The 22,930-nt window shown below is 36.9% G+C and overlaps 1 protein-coding gene across 1 annotated transcript in view; it reads left to right on the top strand.

The window, feature by feature from the left end:
* The window catches only part of EDA2R (ectodysplasin A2 receptor), a 54,107-nt gene extending 38,205 nt beyond the window's left edge, over positions 1–15,902 (top strand). Inside the window, 2 exon segments of the mRNA XM_049644672.1 lie at positions 11,920–11,975; positions 12,334–15,902. Coding sequence (XP_049500629.1) covers positions 11,920–11,975 — 56 coding nt within the window. The 3' untranslated portion in view covers positions 12,334–15,902.
* The last annotated feature ends 7,028 nt before the right edge of the window (positions 15,903–22,930 follow it).

The following is a 22,930-nucleotide window of genomic DNA, read 5'->3' as shown; positions in this document are numbered from 1 at the left end:
CTCCCTCTTCCTCTGCCCCTCCCCCTTTCACTCTCAAAAAGAAAAAAAAGAAGATAACTCAGCTTGAGCAGGCCTTAGGTGTTCAAATGTCACCATGCATCTGGCAGTGGTTCAAGTCCAACACTGCTGTTCTATGGAAAAAATAGTGATTGTAACACAGCAATAACAGCAATAATACAATGACAAAAATGACATGGCACTCTTCACTGTTCCTGCTCTAGACTTTATAATTTACAAAGCTCATTTACACTCATTTCATCCCCATAAGACCCTGAATTGGCTGTTGTTTATTTATTTATTCATTTTTGAGAGAGAGAGAGAGGGCACAAGTGAATGAGGGACAGAAAGGGAGAGGGAAAGGGAGAGGGAGAAGAAGAGAGAGAGAGAGAAAGAGAGAGAGAGAGAGAGAGAGAGAGAGAGCAAGGAAATCCCACAAGGGACAGAGAAAGATATACTGAATTGGGTGTTATTATATCCCTTTTTAAAGAAGAGGAAACAAGCTCAGATTAGATATATGGCTTGTCAGGCCAGAGGTCAGTCTGGCCCAAGTCTTCTAATTCCCAAAACAAGCTTTCTCCTTTGCTTCATGGATTCCCCTTTAACAACTGTTTTAATGTACAGTTACCATAGTGGCATTAGGGGCAACACTGTAGAACACAAAACAAAACAAAACAAAACAAAACAAAACAAAACAAAACAAAAGCAGCTTCCAGGTAGCAAAATTCCCCAGTGGTGTGTCTATAAACACAGTAACTACAAAGGTCAGTGTGAGCTCCACCCAAGACAACAGACTTCCTTGATGGAATACCTAGCCCAGAAGAGCTTCTTAGCACTGACTTTTCCTGTAGCAATGAAAATACAAGCCTTGGTTCCTCGGGCTACCTTAGTTCACAGGTGTGGCAGCCAACAGCAAAGTCCACATAGTATGAACATAATGTGTCCACCCCAAAATATACTCAGAATCACCTTGGTTCTAATTTCCTTTCTAAAGTTCAAAAATTGGCATTGGCAATTGGAATAGGGAAATGAAGTTTTACTTTGCTTTTTAAGGTGTCTTATGTAGAGGTGAGGTAAAACATATTTTTATTCTTTCTTTGTAATTGCTGTTTGGCCATGTCAAATATCACACTCAATTGTTTGCTTCTGGAGAATACTTTTAAAGATTTCCTTCCCATTGTTGTTAAAGTGTGGGCATCTTTGTTTGAGTGCCTTGTTTTTATGTATGTATTTATTTATTTTCTACTGAAGAGTTATTGGTCAGTGGAAGAACAAAGGGCACTTGATGAATACAATTTTTAAAACTTTTTTAACGTTTATTTATTTTTAGAGAGAGAGAAAAAGCGCAAGTTGGGGAAGAGCAGACAGAGAAGGAGAGAATGCAAAGCAAGTTTCATGATCAGCATGCAGTTCGATGTGGGGCTTGATCCCATGAACCATGAGATCATCACTTGACCCGAAATCAAAAGTTGGACACTTAACCAATTGAGCCACCCAGGTGCCCCTGATAAAAACATTTTCAACATGCCCCCAAGTCTACATAATTGTTGAGTTGTCTGTATTTGAACTAGCCAAATAGGTTGCTTTTGTTTGTATGGGAGGGGAGATATTTGCTGGGAATGAGTTTGCTTTTTGGTTCACTATATTCCTCTCTGTATACCTGGATTTGGATTTTGACAGGAAAGAATCTGGGAGAATAATTTTCTTCTCCAAGTTTCTCATTACCCAGGCTAGGTAAGAATGTCACTACTGCTGCACTTTTTCCACAACATACAGTCCTACTATACTTGGAAGATAATCTGTCATGCCCCTAACACCCTGTCCACCTTCCTATCAAGTTCTTTGGTGTTTAACTTTGAATGTAACTAAATTCTAATTACTTTTCCCTCATAAATTGGTAATTTATAGAAATTTTGTTAAATCTTGAGTCATATGTATGTGTGGCTACCAGCAGAGTTAGGTTTTGTTTTTGATGTTCTGGAAAAATTTCATATTAGCCAGTAAACAGAAATACTTCCAAACACTTTTTTTCCTCTATTTTTAAAAAACCAGAGTGTTTCACTTGGCTGGTGTATCTTTGCTCAGTGAATACAGAAAGGAAATAAGAAAATGTGTTTCTTACAGTGGGTGCAGCATCAGGGGAAGTGGAATCCAGTAACTTGTCACTCAGAATATCTGGATTATAGCCCAAGCTATCCTTCTATCTTTTTAAATTGTTTATAACATTTATCTTCTAATCTGGGCTATAGATGTACTAGAAATTGTTGAGTTCTAAACTAATACTTCTTAAACAGGATTCCATGGTTCTGAAAGACTGTGATTATGTCTTCTGAAGTCTGCAATTTGTAGGAGTTTGTGTGTGTTTTTTTCATTTTTATCATATTTTTAAATTCAAGCTTATTCTATTTAGACCTTCTGAAAATATTTACACAAATATTTATAGAAACATTATAACATCCATAACATATATCATCCATAAAGTAGGAACAACCCAAATGTCTATCAATTGTGCATGGATAAACAAATAATCATATATACATAATGGAATACTATTCAGTCATAAAAAAGGATTGAACTGACACACAGTATGTTATAGATGAGCCTCAAAGCATGTTAATTGAAAAAGGAAGATACAACAGACCACATATTGTATGATTCAATTTCTATAAAGTGTTCATAAAGGCAAGCTAGTAGAGACATAAGGTACATTAGTGGTTGCCTGGAGCTGGAGGTGAGAAAAAAATATTAAATGTAAATAGACATGAAGGATCTTATTTGGGGATTAAAGTGTTCTAAAATTGGGTTATGATAATGACGACTGCAAAATTCTGTAAAGGTAATAAAAATTATTAAAACGTGCACTCAAAGTCAATGAATTTTACAGTATGTAAAGTATACTTCAAAAAAGCTGTGTTTAAAAATATTCTATGATCACGGATTTATGAGTAGACTCTGGTGTTTGCCAATTTTATTACTTTCCAAATACCTGCATTGCCAAAAATAATCCCAAACAATTTCAATTTATCTTTCTACCTCTCTCCCCTGCCCCTCCCCCATACACACACACACACACACACACACACACACACACACAAAACACCCAATTACTCAATTCAGGACAAAAGAGATCAAACCTGAGTCCTATTCAGTTTTTTTTTTTTTTGAGCCCTTACAAATTACCTTTCATGTGTTTTCTCACTTTCATATTTTGTTTCATTTAATACTCATGATGTTCCTAGGTGATGAGTGTTCTTTATAATCTTTATTTTACAAAAGAAGAAACTGAAGCCCAAAAAGATTTAATGATTTTTCTATGGTTATACAGCAGTAAGTGCTGGCTGGAATTCCAGCCCCAGTCTGTCTGATTCTGAAGCATAAGCATTCCCCATTATGCCACAGCTGCCTCCCTAAGACAGACCCCAGAAAAGAGAATCCTATTTATCCCACTGGATTTCTCATAGTTCCAAGTTTAGAAGGCTACATCAAAGAGTCTCCCTGGGAATTTCTATGTATAACAAAATAGTGTCAATGTATTATCAGCTCATGATGATCATTCCCATATTATCAGAAGAACCACATTGCTTATGCTGTCTTTTGGCCACAATGCTGTCAATGAGAGAGCATCCTGTAGATCTGAGTTCTTATTGCACCTCCATCATTCCCTAGGTGAAATACCCTTCCCCCTTTCCTTGGCCTCAGTTTTCCCCTTGGTGCACAAAGGAGATTAGACACAATGATCTCTAAGAGCCTTACAACACTGATAGATAATGAACATGAAAGATCTAGCTTTACTGTAGACTCACTCTTGGTAGCAGGAGTTCTCAAAGGAGAGGCAGGAAAAGAATAACCAGAAATGGTGACTAGAAAACAACTGAGTGAATAACAAGAGGTGATTTTTTTTTACAATTTATGAACTTTATTGATGCTTTTCATTCCGTTTTGGAATCAGCTTTTTTTTAATCCCCTGACATTTTAACCAAATTTTGATTAAAACGTACCCCTAAAGATTATCCACAGATCTTCCAGCAGCTCCTAAGAAAGTAAACTTTCCTTAAGTAGGAACAACAAAGAGACATATATAATGGTGCATATATAACTTTTCTACTCATTCATGCGCTATCTATAAAACCATATCTCAGCGCACCTGGGTGGCTCAGACAGTTAAGTGTCCAACTCTTGCCTAGGCTCAGGTCATGATCTCACCTGTTGTGGGTTGAGCCCCACAGGGAGCTCCTTGCTGACAGTGTGGAGCCTGTTTGGGATACTCTCTCTCTCTCTCTCTGCCCCTCCCTTACTTATGTCCCCCCATCCTTTCTTTTTCTCTCTCAAAATAGGTAAAACTTTAAAAAGTATATATCTTAGAGTGCCTGGGTGGCTCAGTCAGTTGAGCATCTGACTTCAGCTCAGGTCATGAACTCGCGGTTGGTGAGTTTGAGCCCCACAACATGCTCTGTGCTGACAGTTCAGAGCCTGGAGTCTGCTTCAGATTCTGTGTCTCCCTCTCTCTCTCTCTGCCTCTCTCCCCCTCGCAAAATAAATAAACATTAAAAAAATAAAAATATAGATATACCTCACTTTTTAAGTGTTTAAGTTCCAGTTAATTAACATACAGGGTAATATTAGTTTCAAGTGTATAATGTAGTTATTCCACGCTTACAAACAAGACCCGGTGCTCATCACAAGTGCCCTCATTAATCACCTTCATCTATTTAACACATCCACCCCCACCTACTTCCCCTCTGGTAACCATCAGTTTGTTCTCTAATAATTAATTAAAATTAATTAATTATGTTGTAATTAATTAATTACATAATTAATTAATTAATTAATTGCCTCTCTCTTTTCTTCCCCTATGAGCATTCTTTTCGTTTCGTAAATTCCACAAATGAGTGAATTCATAGGGTCTTTCCCTTATTGATGTATTTCGCTTACCATAATACACAATACCTCCTTCCATGTCCTTGTAAATGGCAATATTTCATTCTTTTTTATGGCTGAGAAATATATATAATCATATCTTTTTTACACATTCATTACTTTATTGTTAAATTTATTTATTTATTTTTAAGACAAAATGTTATTATTATTATCTTTAATTTACATCCAAGTTAGTTAGAATATAGTGCAAAAATGATTTCAGGAGTAGATTCCTTACTGCCCCTTACCATTTAGCCCATCCCCCCTCCCAAAACCTCTCCAGTTACTCTCTGTTTTCCATATTTAAGTCTCTTATGTTTTGTCCTCCTCCCTGTTTTTATATTATTTTTACTTCCCTTCCTTATGTTCATCTGTTTTGTCTCTTAAAGTCCTCATACGAGTGAAGTCATGACATTTGTCTTTCTCTGACTGATGAATTTTGCTTAGCATAATACCCTCCACGTAGTTGAAAATGGCAAGATTTCATTCCTTTTGATTGCCAAGTAATACCCCATTGTATATATATACCACATCTTTATCCATTCATCCATCGATGGACATTTGGGCTCTTTCCATACTTTGGCTATTGTTGATAGTGCTGCTATAAACATTCGGGTGAATGTGTGCCTTTGAAATAGCACACCTGTATCCCATGGATAAATACCTAGTAGTGCAATTGCTGGGTCATAGGGTAGTTTTATTTATAATTTTTTGAGGAACCTCCATACTCTTTTCCAGAGTGGCTGCACCAGCTTGCATTGCCACAAACAATGCAAAAGAGATCTTCTTTCCCCCATCCACGCCAACATCTGTTGTTGCCTGAGTTGTTAATGTTAGCCATTCTGACAGGTGTAACGTGGTATCTATCTCATGGTGGTTTTGATTTGCGATTCCCTGATGATGAGTGATGTTGAGCATTTTTTCATGTGTTGGTTGGACATCTGGATATCTTCTCTGGAGAAGTGTCTATTCATGTCTTTTGCCCATTTCTTCACTGAATTCTTTGTTTTTTGGGTGTTGAGTTTGAGAAGTTCTTTGTAGATTTTGGATATTAACCCTTTATCTGACATGTCGTTTGTAAATATCTTCTCCCATTCAGTCGGTTGCCTTTTAGTTTTGCTGATTGTTTCCTTTGCTGTGCAGAAGATTTTCATTTTGATTAGGTCCCAATAGTTCACTTTGCTTTTGTTTCACTTGCCTCTGGATACATGTTGAGTAAGAAGTTGCTGCAGCCAAGGTCAAAGAGGTTTTTGCCTGCTTTCTCCTCGAGGATTTTGAAGGCTTCCTGTCTTACATTGAGGTCTTTCATCCAGTTTGAGTTTATTTTCGTGTATGGTGTAAGAAAGTGGTCCAGGTTCATTCTTCTGCATGTCGCTGTCCCGTTTTCTCAGCACCACTTGCTGAAGAGACTGTCTTTACTCCATTGGATATTCTTTCCTGCTTTGTCAAAGATTAGTTGGCCCTATGTTGGTGGGTCCATTTCCTGGTTCTCTATTCTGTTCCATTGATCTGAGTGTCTGTTCTTGTGCCAGTACCATACTGTCTTGATGATTCCAGCTTTGTAGTATAGCTTGAAGTCTGGGATTGTGATGCCTCCTGCTTTGGTTTTCTTTTTCAAGATTGCTTTGGCTATTCGGGGTCTTTTCTGGTTCCATACAGATTTTAGGATTGTTTGTTCTAGCTCTGTGAAAAATGTTGATGTTATTTTGATACAGATTGCATTGAATATGTAGATTGCTTTGGGTAGTATCAGCATTTTAACAATATTTGTTCTTCCTATCCAGGAGCATGGAATCTTTTTCCTTTTTTTGTGTGTGTCTTCTTCCATTTCTTTCATAAGCTTTCTATGGTTTTCAAGTGTATACTTTTTTCACCTCTTTGGTTAGATTTATTCCTAGGTATTTTATGGTTTTATTGCAATTGTAAATGTGATCGATTCCTTGATTTCTCTTTCTGTTGCTTCATTGTTTATTGATTAATTTATATGGTGGGTGATTCCACTTTGGGGGCAAAATTGTTTATAATTTTTATATCTTCTTGATGGATAGACCCCTCAATTATGATACAATGCCTTTCTTCATCTCTTGTTACAATCTTTGCTTCAAATTTTTAAAAGTTTATTTAGTTTTATTTATTTATTTTGAGAGAGACAGAGACAGCACAAGTGGGGGAACAGCAGAGAGAGAGGGAGACAGAGAATCCCAAGAAGCCTCTGCATTGTCAGCGCAGACCCCAATGCAGGGCTTGATTCCATGAACCGTGAGATCATGACCTGACCCAAAACCAACAGGCGGGCGCTTAAGTGATTGAGCCACCCAGGATCCCTCAGTCTTTGTTTTAAAATCTAGTATGTCTGTTATAAGTATGGCTACTCTGACTTTCTTTTGACAACCATTAGCATGACAGATGATTCTCCATCTCTTTCAATCTGCAGGCGTCTTTAGGTCTAAAATCAGTCTCTTATAGGCAGCATATAGATGGATCTTTTTTTTTTTTAATTAATTCTGATAACCTATGTCTTTTGATTTGAGCATTTAGTTCATTTATATTCAGAGTGATTATTGAAAGATATTAATTTTGTGTCATTGTGTTGCCTGTAGCATTGGTGTTCCTGGTGATGTTCTGTGGTCCTTTCTAGTCTTTGTTGCTTTGGTCTATTTTTCTCCCTTCAAAGAGTCCCTCTTAAAATTTTTTGCAGGGCTTGTTTAGTGATCACGAACTCTTTTACATTTTGTTTGCATTGGAAACCCTTTATTTCTCCTTCTATTCTGAATGATAGTTTGCTGGATAAAAAATTACTGACTGCATATTTTTTGCATCCAGCGCGTTAAATATATCCTGCCACTCCTTTCTGGCCCACCATGTTTCTGTAGACAGATCTGCTGTGAACCTGATATGTTTTCCTTCGTAGGTTAAGGATTTTTTTTTCCCTTACTGCTTTCAGGATTCTTTCTTTGTGCGTTTTGTGAATTTGACTATGATATGTCTTGGCAATTGTCAGCTTTTGATGTATTTAATGAGAGTTCTCTTTGCTTCTTGGATGTTGATGTCTGTGTCCTTCCCTAGATTAGGAAATTTTTCAGCTATAATTTGCTGACATAAACCTTCTGCCTCTTTTTCTCTCTTTATCTTCTGGGACTCCTATGGTATGAATGTTATTCCATGTTAATAAGTCACTGAGTTCCCTATGTCTACCTTCATAATCCATTACCTTTCTTTCTCTCTCCATTTCAGCTTAATTATTTTCCATAATTTTATCTTTTATATCACTGATTTGCTCCTCTGCTTCACCTATCCTCACTTTTATGGCTTTCATTTGGGTTTACATCTTCATTGTAGCTTTTTAAATTTCTGCTTTATTACATTTTAGTTTTCTTATCTCTGCAGAAAGGCATTCTCTATTGTCTTTCATACTTTTTTCAAGCCCAGCTAGTATAGTATCCTTATAATTGTTATTTTAAATTCTAGTTCAGACAGCTTACTTATATCTATATTGATTAAATTCCTGGTCATGAGGTATAGATCCTGTTTTTTCTTTTGGGTTGAATTTTTCCATCTTGTCATTTTGTCCATAAAAGAAAATTGAACCAAAACAAATAAAAAATACAAACAAAAAACAAAAAAACAAACAAAACAAAACAAAACAAAAAAGAGATCTTGGGTGTGTTTTAGGCTGCTTGTTAAAATAACTAGATCTAATAATAGAAAAAAATAAAATAAAATAAATACACAAAAATTATATATACAGGACACCTATGTCCTATATATAGGACACCTCAATCAGACGATTGAGTGTCTGGTTCTTGATTTGGTTAGGGTCAGGATCTCACTGTGAGTTTGAGCCCCATGTCGGGCTCCATGCTAACAGCATGGAGCCTGCTTAGGATTCTTTCTCTCCTTCTGTCTCTCTCTGTTCCTCTCCCACTCATGCTGTCTCTGTCTCCGTCTCTCAAAATAAATAAACTTAAAATTTAAATTTAAATATAAATAATAATAATAATAATAATGAATAATAGGAATTGAAAAAATAAGCAAATAAATGCAAAATAATAATAAAAAATAAAGAGTAAAACTAAAAGGAAAATTGATCCCATTTCCCGAAGAACTGAAATTTGCAGCACCCTACAATCAGTAGAATAGCTGCAAGGGAGTTGTTTGTGTTGGTCTTCTGGGGCAGGGTCCTGTTGCACTGATTCTCAAGTGGACTTGCTGTAGTGTAAATGCACCTCTGAGGTAGAGGGGCTGGGCTTGGTGTACATAGATTTGGGTTCCACTAGGTGGTGCTGTTTTGCTCTCTGAAGGCCTTTAGCACTGATGCAAGGGATGAATATGTTAGCACCCCATTATCTAGCCCCAGAGCTGAAAGTTTGTGCCCTTCAGTTTTCAGAGAACCCTCACAGAGGAGCAAATAGTCACCCCTCTTCTGTCCCCAGTTTTCATCTAACCTTGCATTTGCCCTGCTTGTGTCCAAACATTTGTATATCAGGCGTGAGACTGAGTTTTGAAACTCCAAATTTTAGAAACTCCTGCAGTTCAGACCTGCACTGTTCCGCTGGAGGAGGGTCTCACCACGCTTTTGCCATTTGTTGGTCATGCAAGGAAAGTGGTTGCATGACTCCAGCAGTTCAAAGTTTATGGCAAAATAGAGAACTACGCCAGCCCCCCAGCTCGTTTCCTGCAGCTAGAGTCCCTGTTTCTATGTCTGGTAGGAGTGCAGCACTTTGGCACCACTCTGGTTTCTTCTTGCAACCCAGGGGATTCTCCATCTTTGCTGTCACTCCTGGGACTCCACCCTGCTTTTCCACCTGAAAATCTTTAAGCCAGGCATGTCTTCCACAGTAGTGGACTTGTAAAAGTTCAGATTTTCTGCTCCGCTGTTTATAATATTTTACAGTAGCTTCCCATAAGCAGGTTCCATCCCTGCCATCATATTCACTTATATTTCCCCCAAGTCAACTCTCTGCACCTCCTAACTTCCAAAACATTGTTGCTTTTCTACTTGTGGACTTGCAGGGTTTCTTTGTTCCTTTATACCTCCAATTGATTTCTTGGGTGTTCAAAATGATGTGATTACTATCTAGCTGTGTTCCAGGGATGAGACAAGCTTAGGGTTCCCCTTCACTTCTACCATCTTAACTCCTCCTGTGAGGTTAATTTTCTAGTCAATACCTACTTCATATTCCCATCTTCTTTACAGGGAGCAATGTGAAGTCTTGAGTTGACACCATTTGCATTACATTCCACTCTGTGGAACTGTGTCTCTTTCACTTGTTTGGCAGAACCACCAGCAGTGAACTAATCAGTGAGTCAACTACTTCTAATCTTCCATTTCATCTTTAAACATTATAACTAGAATACAGCCTTGGGCCTCAGATCTAACCACCTTTTCATCTGTTAGATATCATGTAGTCTATTCCTTCATTTTAAAAAAGAACATTTACTAATTATATAAGGAAAATAATCACAATACAGAATACTTGGAGACTGCAGAGAAGACAAAATACCCTATTACAAAATACAAAACAAAACAAAACAAAACAAAACACTGGAACATAGGTCACTGTTGATCATTCTATTTCATTTCAGCATTTTCTCAGCTTGTACATACTTTAAAAAAAATAGGGATGCCTGGGTGGCTCAGTTGGTTAAGCATCCAACTTTGGCACAGGTCATGATCCTGTGGTTCCTGGGTTGGAGCCTCACATTAAGCTCTGTCCTGACAGCTCAGAACCTGGAGCTTACTACGGATTCTGTGTCTTCCTCTCTCTCTCTCTTCACCTCCCCTGCTCATGCTCTGTCTCTCTCTCAAAAATAAACATTAAAAATATATTTAAGGGGCGCCTGGGTGGCGCAGTCGGTTAAGCGTCCAGCTTCAGCCAGGTCACGATCTCGCGGTCCGTGAGTTCAAGCCCCGCGTCAGGCTCTGGGCTGATGGCTCGGAGCCTGGAGCCTGTTTCCGATTCTGTGTCTCCCTCTCTCTCTGCCCCTCCCCCGTTCATGCTCTGTCTCTCTCTGTCCCAAAAATAAATAAAAAACGTTGAAAAAAAAATTTAAAAAAAAAATATATTTAAAAATTGTATGCAAAGAGTTCAACTAATTATATTATTCTGGATCTTTCACTTTTCCTTCTTTCCATATTGCTTTTTAATACTCCAAACCATCACTTCATTGAAAAACATTGTGACTTTTGAATGTTTAAAAAGAAGGAAAATAACATATTTCACCATACCACCCTAACACGATAACATTATGCTTCTCTTTCTTCCTTTAAAGTAACACCTTATTTAAAGGCAGAACGATTTAATCATAATTGTAACCATACCTTCAGCCCAGTATGAGGGGCTATTGACACTTATTTCATAAATATTTTCCGAGGTTCTAAGAAGTATTCATAATTAATCTACTCTTTAAATATTATACAAGTAATTTAACCACATTTTACAGCATTTTTGAAATTGAGAACATGGATAAAATCTCTTTAATTCAACTCTCAAAACAAAAACACTTTTAGCAATTTGAAATACATCATTCCAGTATTTTTTCTATGCTTGTTTTTATACACTTGTAATTATATTGTTGATCCAGCTTTGCATTCTGCTTTTTGCTTAATATCACAACTCAAACATATCCACATTCTACATAGATTTTATTCTTCTACTTTCTTAAAAAAGCAATATGACCATATAGCAGGGAATTTAGAAAACAGGAGGAAAAACAAGAACAGATCTTTTCAAATATTCTTACCCCACTTGGCCACCATTGGCCATTCTATTTCTCTTTAGATTTTATTTAAAATGTTATGTATATTTAAATATGTTTATATATTTTTTAAAAATTTTTATTGAAGTATAACTAACATACAGTGCTATATTAGTTGCAGGTGTACAGAATGACGATTTAACAATTCTTTATTTTCAGTTAATAGTTTTTAATTATTTTATTTTATTTTATTTTATTTTATTTTAATTCTGTTGTAGTGAACATACAATGTTATATTACTTTCAGGTGTACAATATAGTGATTCAAAAATTCCATATATTGCTCAGTGCTCATCAAGGTAAGTGTACTTTTAATCCTATTCATTTACTTTACCCATCCTCCATGCAGATTCCCTATTCACTATATGTTTGTTGTCTATAGTTAAGAGTCCGTTTCTTTGGTTTGTCTCTCTCTCTCTATTTTGGTTGCTTGTTTTATTTCTTAAATTCCACATATGAATGAATCACATGACATTTGTTTTTCTGACTTGTTTATTTTTTTTAGCACTATACTCTTTATATCCACCCATGGTGTAGCAAATGGAAATATTTCATTCTTTTTTATGGCTGAATGATTTTCTATTGTATAAATATACCTATCTTCTTTATCCATTAATCAATAATGGACACCTTGCTTCATCCCTTCATCCATTGAACACAGCTAATGATAAAATCATTCTGAATACCCAAGAAATTGAACTGAGGACTGAGAGAACAAACTGCACAACGAGAGGCAGAGAAGAGGCCACAATGAGGAAGGTAGGAAGTAGGGAGAAGTGGTTTGGGGGAGGAATGGATCTCAGGTACTGTGGAGGGGAGGGAGCCATGGTCATAAGGGAAGGCAAGAGAGAGAGAGGAGAGCACATGGATATGCATAAGGAGAACACTTCCCCAATGCCATTGGCTGGGGAAAATAGAGGGGCTTGTTTTCATGAGTTTTTGCAACCAGTGGGGCTCAAAGACTGAAGTTTTAGAGGTCTCCAGGATTGGCTGGAATACAGAACCTTAAGATGCCTCCCTACACCTGGAAAAGAGGCAGGCAAATGACCCTGGAGCAGACTGCACAATCTGAGGATTGCCTAAGGCACATAGGGAGAGACAGTTGGAGCTCATGTTTGAGAGGTAGTATTACCTCTCTGGGGGCAAGACAGTCAGAAGCCATTTCACTTCCCACAAAGAGACACCTGATGAAGGTGGCTAACCCAGACACTGACTGTTTAATGTGCTTTGCTCCAAATCCCACTTCCCTACACTCTGACACAACTGCCCTTTTTAATCATAACTGCATCAGTTCCACCAGGGTGAGACCATTTTCCAGAGGACCAGCATAGGTCCCAGCCACAACAGGTCACTGAAGTTTGGAATTTTAAAAATCAGCAGGCCTTGCTGGGGTAGAGCCTACGGTGCACTGCACTGTTTTAGGCAGGCCACTGACCCAGAGACAGTGTGAAAACAGTGATCTGACAAATACCTGTGACACATGAGGGGAAGTTTTTTGTTCCTCTGTAAGTGCTTCACTGGCAGCAAATAGAATGAACTCCCCTCTATAGGGACAAAGGAAAAGACTGGTGCTATTTTCCTCCCCTGCCCCTCAGGATAAACCAACATCAGCAACAGTGCAGGACCAACACTGATGGTCTAACTTGTTTACACCAAGTTCTGGCCCCTGCACCCTGCTGGTATTGATTTTCTTGAGCAAATGTGTGTAAGGACCAGCACAGCAAAGACCTTCCCCAGAAAACTGGCACAAACCTCCACAGGCACCTCATCTACTGATCATAGAGTTCTGCAAAGCTTCAGCTCTGGTGGAAATAGGATAAGGTCTCTTTTAACAAGCAAAACAGAGCACACCTAGTTAAAACTCACCACATTCTGGCCAAAGCCCAAACACCCCATACTTCAAGCAAGGAGACATCTACATAAGACTGACTTGAGGGATAGAGCAGCCAAAACACAGGAGCAGAATTCACGCAGCGGCATACACCAGAGACACTTCCTGAGACAGTAAGCCCTGGACATTATATGATCTCTTCTTCATAAAGCCATTACTCTCAGGAGCATGTAACATAACAGGTTTCTCTAACAAAGAGAAGAATACAGAGATCTAGACAAAATGCCAGAATGGAGGAATTCATCCCCCAAAAAAGAACAAGTTCATTGCCAGAGATCTAATCAAAGCAGATATAAGTAATATGAGTTATACAGAAACTAAAGCAACAATCAGAAAGGTAGTAGCCAGGCTAAAAAAAAAAAAAAAAAAAAAACAGACTGAAATGAAAAGTACAATAACCGAGATTTGAAACTGACAGGTTGTAATGACCACAAGGATTGATGAAACAGAGGAACAAATAAGTCATATAGAAGATAGAATTATGGAAAATAATGAAGCTGAAGAAACAAAAGAAAGACAAATTTTGTATCATTAAAGTAGACTAAGGGAACTCAGTAACTCCATGTTACATAATAACATTTGTATCATAGGAGTCCCAGAGGAAGAGAGAGAAAAGGGGCAGAAGGCTTAATTAAGGAAATTATAGCTGAAAATTTCCCTAGTCTGGGGAAGGAAATAGACATCCAGATCCAGGAGGCAAAACCTTAAATATGAGACAGGAAACCATAAAAATCCTAGAGAAGAACACAGGCAGTAGTTTCTTTGACATCAGTCTTTGCAACTTTTTACTAGATATGTCTCCTGAGGCAAGGAAAACAGCAAATATAAACTATTGGTACTTCATCAAGATAAAAAGCTTCTGCACAGTGAAGAAAGCAAACAGGAAAATTAAAAGGCAACATTCAGAATGAGAGAACATATTTGCAAATGACATATCTGATAAAGGATTAGTATCCAAAATAAGGAACTTATCAAACTCAAAACCCAAACAGGAAATAAACCATATAAAACATGGGCAGAAGACATGAATAGATATTTAACAAAGAAGACATCTAGATTGCTAACAGACACATGAAAATATGCTCAACATCACTCATCATCAGGGAAATATATGTCAAAACTACAATGAAATATCTCCTCACAACAGTCAGAATGGTAAAATTAACAACACAGGAAACAGCAGTTGTTATTGAGGATGTGGAGAAAGGGGGACTCTCTTATACTGTTGTTGGAAATGCAAACTGGTACAGCCACTCCAGAAAACAGCATGGAGGATATTTAAAAAATTTAAAAATAGAAAGGCCCTACAATCCAGCATTTGCACTACTAGTTATTTACCCAAAGGTTACAAAAATACTGATTGGAAGGGGCACATGCACCCCAATGTTTATAAGAAGCATTATCAACAGTAGCCAAATTATGGAAAGAACCCAAATGCCCATTGACTGATGAATTCATAAAGAAATGTGTCATTCTAACAATATTTGTCCTTCTAATTAATGAGCATGCAATATTTTCCCATTTCTTTGTGTCTTCTTCGATTTCTTTTATAAGCATTCTATAGTTTTCAGAGTACAGATGTTTTACTCCTTAGTTATGTTTATTCCTCAGTATCTTATGGTTTTTGTTGCAATTGTAAATGGGATAGATTCCTTGATTCCTCTTTCTGCTACTTCATAATTGGTGTATAGATATGCAACTGATTTCTGTACGTTGATTTGATATCCTGGGTCTTTGCTAAATTCTTGTATCAGTTCTAACAATTTTTTTGGTGTAGTCTTTCAGGTTTTCCATGTAGCATATCATGTCATCCGTGAAGAGTGGAAATTTGACTTCCTCTTTGCCAATTCATATGCCTTTTATTTATTTTTCTTCTCTGATTGCTTAAGGTAGAACTTCCAGTACTATGTTAAATAACAATGTTGAGAGTGGACATCACTGTTGTATTACTAATCTCAGGGGGAAAGCTCTTGATTTTTCCAGTTGAGGATATTAGCTCTGGGTCTTTTGTATATCGCCTTTATAATGTCGAGGTATGTTCCTTTTATCCCTACTTTCTTGAGAGTTTTTATTCAAGAAAGGATGCTGTATTTTGTCAAATGCATTTCCTGCATATATTTAGAGGATCATAAGGTTCTTATCCTTTATCTTATTCATGAGGTATATCACGTTGATTGATTTGTAGATATTGAACCACCTCTGTAGCCCAGGTATAAATCCCACTTGATCATGATAAATAATTTTTTTTTATTTGTTGTTGGATTCAATTTGCTAATATCTTGTTGGAAAACTTTACATACATGTTCAGCAGGGAAATTAATCTGTAATTTTCCTTTTTAGTGGGGGTATCCGTGTTGTTTTAGAATCAAGGCAATGCTTACTTCATAGAATGGGTTTGAATTTCTCATTCCATTTCTTTTCTTTGGAAGAGTTTCGAAGGAATAGGTATTAACTCTACTTTAAATGTTTGTTAAAATTCCCCTGGGAAGCCAACTGGCCCTGGAATCTTATTTGTTGGGAGATTTTAGATTAAATATTCAATTTCTTTACTGCTTATGGGTCTGCTCAAATTTCCTATTTCTTCCTGTTTCAGTTTTTGTCATTTATATGTTTCTAGGAATTTATCCCTTTCTTCCTGATTGCCCACTTTCATGGCATATAATTGTTCATAATATTCTATTATTGTTTGTATTTCTACAATGTTGGTTGTGATGTCTCCTCTTTCATTTATGATTTTATTTATTTGGGTCCTTTCTACTTTCTTTTTGGTGAGCCTGGATAGAAGTTTATCAAGTTTTTTTTTAATTCTTTCAAATAACCAACTCCTAGTGTCATTGATCTCTCTTACTGTTTTTTTTTCTTCTTTATTTCAACATCATTGATTTCTGCTTTAATCTTTATTATTTAATTCTTTTGCTTGTTTTATGCTTTATATGCTGTTCTTTTCTAGTCCCTTTAAGTGTAAGGTTAGGTTGTGTATTTAAGACATTTTTTTCCTTCTTTAGGAAGACCTCAATTGCTATCTACTTCCTTCTTTTGACTGCCTTTGCTATATCCCAAATATTTTGCACTAGGGTGTTTTCCTTTTCATTGGCTTTTATGTAATTTTTAATTTCTGTTTAATTTCTTTGTTAAACCATTCATTCTTTAGTAGGATGTTCTTTAACCTCCAAGTATTTCTGGTTTTTCCAAATGTTTTCTTGTGGTTGATTTCATGTTTCATAGTATTGTGATCTTAAAATATGCATGGTTTTATCTCAATCTTTTTGTACCTGTTGAGAGATGATTTATGATCCAATATGTTATATATTCTGGAGAATGTTCCATGTGTACTTGAGAAGAATGTCTATTCTGCTGCTTTATAATGAAATCTTCTGAATATATCTGTTAAGTCCATCTGGTCCAGTGTGTTATTTTAATCCATTGTTTCCTTGTTAATTTTCTGCTTGGATGATTTGTTCATTGTTGTAAGGCCGGGGTTAAAGTACCCTACTATTATTTTATTATTATCATTGAGATTATTTATGTTTGTGATTAATTTATTTATATATTTAGGGAATTCCATGTTGGGATCATAAGAATTTACAATTGTTAGATCTTGAGGGATAGACTCCTTAATTATGATATAATGCTCTTCTTCAACTCTTCTTACAGTCTTATTTTAAAATCTAGTTTGTGTGTATAAGTATGGCTAATAAGGCTTTCTTTTTACATCCATTACCATGATAGATGTTATCCTTCCCCTCACTTTCAATCTGTAGGTGTCTTCATGTCTCAAATGAGTCTCCTGTAGGCAGCATAGAGATGGATCTTATTTTTTAATCCATTATGATACCTTATGTCTTTTGATTGGAGCATTTAGTCCATTTACATTCAAAGTAATTATTGAAAGGTATGAATTTAGTGCCATTGTGTTGCCTGTAGAGTTGGTGTTTCTGGTGGTGTTCTATGATCCTTTCTAGTCTTTGTTGCTTTTGGTCTTTTTTTTTTCCTCCACTCATAAAGTCCCCCTTCAAGTTTCTTGCAGGGCTAGTTTAGTGGTCACAAACTCTTAGTTTTTGCTTTCCTGAGAAACTCTTATCTCTCCCACTCTTCTGAATAGTATCGTTGCTGGATAAAGAATTATTGGTGCATAATTTTCCCATTCAGCAATTTGAACACATCCTTGGCACTCCATTCAGGCTTGCCAAGTTTCTGTGAACAGATTTCTGCCTACCTGATCTTTCTCCCCTTGTCTGTTAAGGACTTTTATTACCTTGCTAATTTCATGATTCTTTCATTTTATGTAGTATTTTGTGAATTTAACTATGATATTCCTTGGTGATGGTAGGCTCTTATTGAATTTAATGAGAGTTTCTGTGTTTGTTAGATTTTGTTGTCTGTGTCCTTCCCCAGATTAGGGAATTTTTCAGCTATAATTTGCTCAAGTAAACATTTTCTGCCCCCTTTTTTTATGAATGTTATTCCTCTTTAACAACTCACTGAGTTCTCTATGTCTTGTATCATGATCTTCTGCCTTTGTTTCCCTCTTCTTTTCAGTTTCATTATTTTACATAATTTTGTCTTCTATATGACTGATTCACTATTCTGCTTTGTCTATCTTTGCCATCATGGTATCCATTTGAGAATGCATCTCAGTAATAGAATTTTTACTTCCTGTCTGGTTAGATTTTAGTTCCTTTATCTCTGTAGAAAGGTATTCTTTTTGTCTTCTATGCTTTTTCAACCTGAACTAGTATTCTTTTTTCTTTTTGATTTAACTTTATTTTTTTTATTTTTATTTTTAAATTTACATCCAAATTAGTTAGCATATAGTGAAGCAGTGATTTCAGGAGTAGATTTCTTAATGGCCCTTACCCATTTAGCCCATCCCAGTTCCCACAACCCCTCCAGCAACCCTCAGTTTGTTCTCCATATTTGTGAGTCTATTTTGTTTTGTCCCCCTCCCTGTTTTATATTATTTTTGTTTCCCTTCCCTTATGTTCATCCGTTTTGTCTCTTAAAGTCCTCATATGAGTGAAGTCATAGGACACTTGTCTTTCACTGACTAATTTCACATAGCATAATACACTCCAATTCGATCCACACAGTTGCAAATGCCAAGATTTCATTGATTGTTGAGTAATACTCCATTGTGTGTATATATATATATATATATATGCCACATTTTCTTTATCCATTCATCCATTGATAAATATTTGGGATCTTTCCATACTTGGGTTATTGTTGATAGTGCAGCTCTAAACATGGGGGTGCATGTGTCCCTTTGAAACAGCACACCTGTATTCTGTGGGTAAATGTCAGGTAGTGCAATTGCTGGGTCGTAGGGTAGTTCTATTGTTAGTATTTTGAGGAACCTCCATACTGTTTTCCAGAGTGGCTGCACCAGCTTGCATTGCCACAAACAATGCAAAAGAGATCCTCTTTCTCCCCATCCTCACCAACATCTGTTGTTTCCTGAGTTGTTAATGTTAGCCATTCTGACAGGTGTGAGGTGATATCTCATTGTGGTTCTGATTTGTATTTCCCTGATGATGAGTGATGGTGAGCACTTTTTCATGTGTCAGTTGGCCATCTGGATATCTTCTCTGGAGAAGTGTCTATTCATGTATTTTGCCCATTTCTTCCCTGGATTCTTTGTTTTTAGGGTGTTGAGTTTGAGAAGTTCTTTGTAGATTTTGTATACTAACCCTGTATCTGATATGTCGTTTGCAAATATCTTCTCGCATTCTGTCGGTTGCCTTTTAGTTTTGCTGATTGTTTCCTTTGCTGTGCAGAAGCTTTTTATTTTGATGAGGTCCCAGTAGGTCATTTTTGCTTTCGTTTCCCTTGCCTCTGGAGACATGTTGAGTAAGAAGTTGCTGCGGCCAAGATCAAAGAGGTTTTTGCCTGTTTTCTCCTCAAGGGTTTGGATTGCTTCCTGTCTTACATTGAGGTCTTTCATCCAGTTTGAGTTTATTTTTGTGTATGGTGTTAGAAAGCAGTCCAGGTTTATTCTTCTGCATATCGCTGCCCTGTTTTCCCAGCACCACTTGCTGAAGAGACTGTCTTTATTCCATTGGATATTCTTTCCTGCTTTGTCAAAGATTGGTTGGCCATACGTTGGTTGGTCCATTTCTGGGTTCCCTATTCTGTTCCATTGATCTGAGTGTCTGTTCTTGTGCCACTACAGTACTGTCTTGATGATTACAGTTTTGTAGTATAGTTTGAAGTCTGGAATTGTGATGCCTCCTGCTTTGGTTTTCTTTTTCAAGATTGCTTTGGCTATTTGGGGTCTTTTCTGGTTGCATACAAATTTCAGGATTGTTTGTTCTAGCTCTGTAAAGAATGCTGGTGTTACTTTGATAGGGATTGCATTGAATATGTAGATTGCTTTGTGTAGTATCAACATTTTAACAATATTTTTTCCTCCAATCCAGGAGCATGGGATATTTTTTTTTCCTTTTTTTGTGTGTCTTCTTCAATTTCTTTCATAAGCTTTCTATAATTTTCAGTGTATGGTTTTTCAACTCTTTGGTTTGATTTATTCTTAGGTATTTTATGGTTTTTGGTGCACCTGTAAATGGGATTGATTCCTTGATTTCCCTTTCTGTCACTTCATTGTTGATATATAGGAATTCAACAGATTTCTGTGCATTAATTTTTATACCCTGCCATTTTGCTGAATTCATGAATCAGTCTAGCAGTTTTTCGGTGGAATACTTTGGGTTTTCCATATAGAGTATCATGTCATCTGCAAAGAGTGAAAGTTTGACCTCCTCCTGGCCAATTTGGATGCCTTTTATTTTTTTCTGTTGTCTGATTGCAGAGGCTAAGACTTCCAATACTATGTTGAATAACAGTGGCAAGAGTGGACATCCATCTCTTGTCCCTGACCTTAGGGGGAAAGCTCTCAGTTTTTCCCCATTGAGGATGATATTAGCATTGGGTCATTCAGATATGGGTTTTATGATCTCGAGGTATGCTCCTTCTATCCCTACTTTCTTGAGGGTTTTTACCAGGAAAGGATCCTGTATTTTGTCAAATTCTTTCTCTGTGCCTATTAAGAGGATCTTATGGTTCTTGTCCTTTCTTTTATTGATGTGATGAATCATGTTAATTGTTTTGCAGATATTGAACTAGCCCTGCATCCCAGGTATAAATCCCACTTGGTCATGGTGAATATTTTTTTAAACGTATTGTTGGATCCAGTTGGCTAATATCTTGTTGAGGATTTTTGCATCAATCTTCATCAGGGAAATTGGTCTATAGTTCTCCTTTTTAGTGAGGTCTCTGGTTTTGAAATCAAGGTAATGCTGGCTTCATAGAAAGAGTTTGGAAGTTTTCCTTCCGTTTCTATTTTTTGGAACATCTTCAAGGAAAAGGTGTTAACTCTTCCTTAAATGTTTGGTAGAATTCCCCTGGAAAGCCATCTGGCCCTGAAGTCTGGTTTTTTTTGGGGGGAGAGTTTTGATTACTAATTCGATTTCTTACTGGTTATGGGTCTGTTCAAATTTTCTATTTCTTCTTGTTTCAGTTTTGGTAGTGTATATGTTTCTAGGAATTGGTCCATTTCTTACAGATTGCCCATCTTATTGGCATATAATGGCTCATAATATTCTCTTATTGTTTTTATTTCTGCTGTGTTGGTTGTGATCTCTCCTCTTTTATTCTTGGTTTTATTTATTTGAGTCCTTTCCTTTTTCTTTTTGATCCTTCCAGACTTTTATCTCAGATGGGGCTGTGTTTCAAAACTTCACACTCAGTTATCCCTGGGTGGCTCAGTTGCTTAGGTGTCAGACTCATGATTTCAGCTCAGGTCATGACCTCACAGTTTATGGGATTCAACCCTGCATTGGGCTCTTTGCTGATAGCTCCCATCTTGCTTGAGATTCTCTCTTTCCCCCTCTCTGCCCTTTCCCCTCCCCCCACTCTCCAAAGAAAGAAAGAAACAAACAAACAAAATACATTCAAATTCAAAACCTCACACTTCAGAGACCCCTGCAGCTCGGTCCTTGTTGATCCTCTGGGGGAGAGTCTCCCAAGCAATGGCTAGGTACCTACTTATCCCAGAAAGGACTCACTTGTTCCTATAGTGGCAGTGGCTCAGAGTTTATGGTAATTTACAACACACAGCCAGCACCAGGGTTTGCTGCCCTCAGCCAATGTCTTTGTTCTCATACCAGTAAATATGGCAGCTCTCTGGGGATTTTGCTCTCAGAGAGGCCATATCACCTTTACCAAATGCACTCCAAGTTGGGGAACTGTTTCACCCCATGTGGAACAGGGGCCCCTCAGACCACACTGCCTACTTCCTCATCAGAGCACCTCCAGGAACTGAGCTCCAAAACTTAAGACGCTGCAGTCCATGGTTTATAAAAACAATGGCAGTATTGACATCCTCTTCTTTTTCCCCATCAATGTTTTTGGGGAACAAATTTCTTGTCCAGTCCCCTGCAAGTGTTTTCTCTCTTTCCCTCCCTCTTTCCTTCCAGCTACTTTCAGGGGGAATGGTTTTCTTGCATAATCTCAATGCACTGCATTCTCTCCTACTTTGTCTATGTTCTACCTCCATGAAAACAACTCCCTACCTTGCGCAGTACTGTGGCTTTTCTCTCCCCCAATTCACTGCTCAGCACCACATACTTGCCAAGGTACTTGCCTAATTATGAAGATTGTTGCATTAATCCTCAGATCAGTTTCCTAGGTGTTCAAAATGGTTTGATGTTGATCTAGCTGTGTTTCAGGGTCAAGACAAGCTCTGGGTCCCCATACTACTCATCCATCTTAACCCCCCCAATACCTGCATATTTCAGGAAAATCATATTCTAAAGCAAGTCTGTAATAACATTAACAAATAAAAGTAATATTTAGTAAAAATAAACTAGGGTACGTATGTGTACCTTGTGTGTATAATTAAAATGTAATTATGTAATTATGTAAAAATAAAAATCAATGTGCATAATTTTAAGAACTTGAAGTAAATACTTCAGACTGTAGTTATCTCAGATATGATTGCAGGTGCTTATGTATTGTCCACACCTCAACTCTGAGTATGTATTATTTTTATAGTCTTAAAGGAAAACAATATTTTCCTTTAAAATTTTTTCCAATTGAAGTATAATTGACATATAAGATTATATGAGTTTCAGTGTACAGCATAATTGATTGTATACATTGTGAAATTATTACAATAAATTCAGTTAACATCAGTCACCTTAATTACAAGATAAATTTTTCTAGTGAATAGAACTTTTAAAAACTACTCAGCAACTTTCAAACATGCACTGCCAGTATTATTAACTATACTTACCATACTGTACGCTACATTCCCATTACTTTTTTACTTTATAAGTGGAAACTTTTACCATTTGACCCCCTTCACATA

Source organism: Panthera uncia, chromosome X (genome assembly GCF_023721935.1).
Source record: "Panthera uncia isolate 11264 chromosome X, Puncia_PCG_1.0, whole genome shotgun sequence".
Lineage (NCBI taxonomy): Eukaryota > Metazoa > Chordata > Mammalia > Carnivora > Felidae > Panthera > Panthera uncia.
This window is presented reverse-complemented; position numbering and strand designations above follow the sequence as displayed.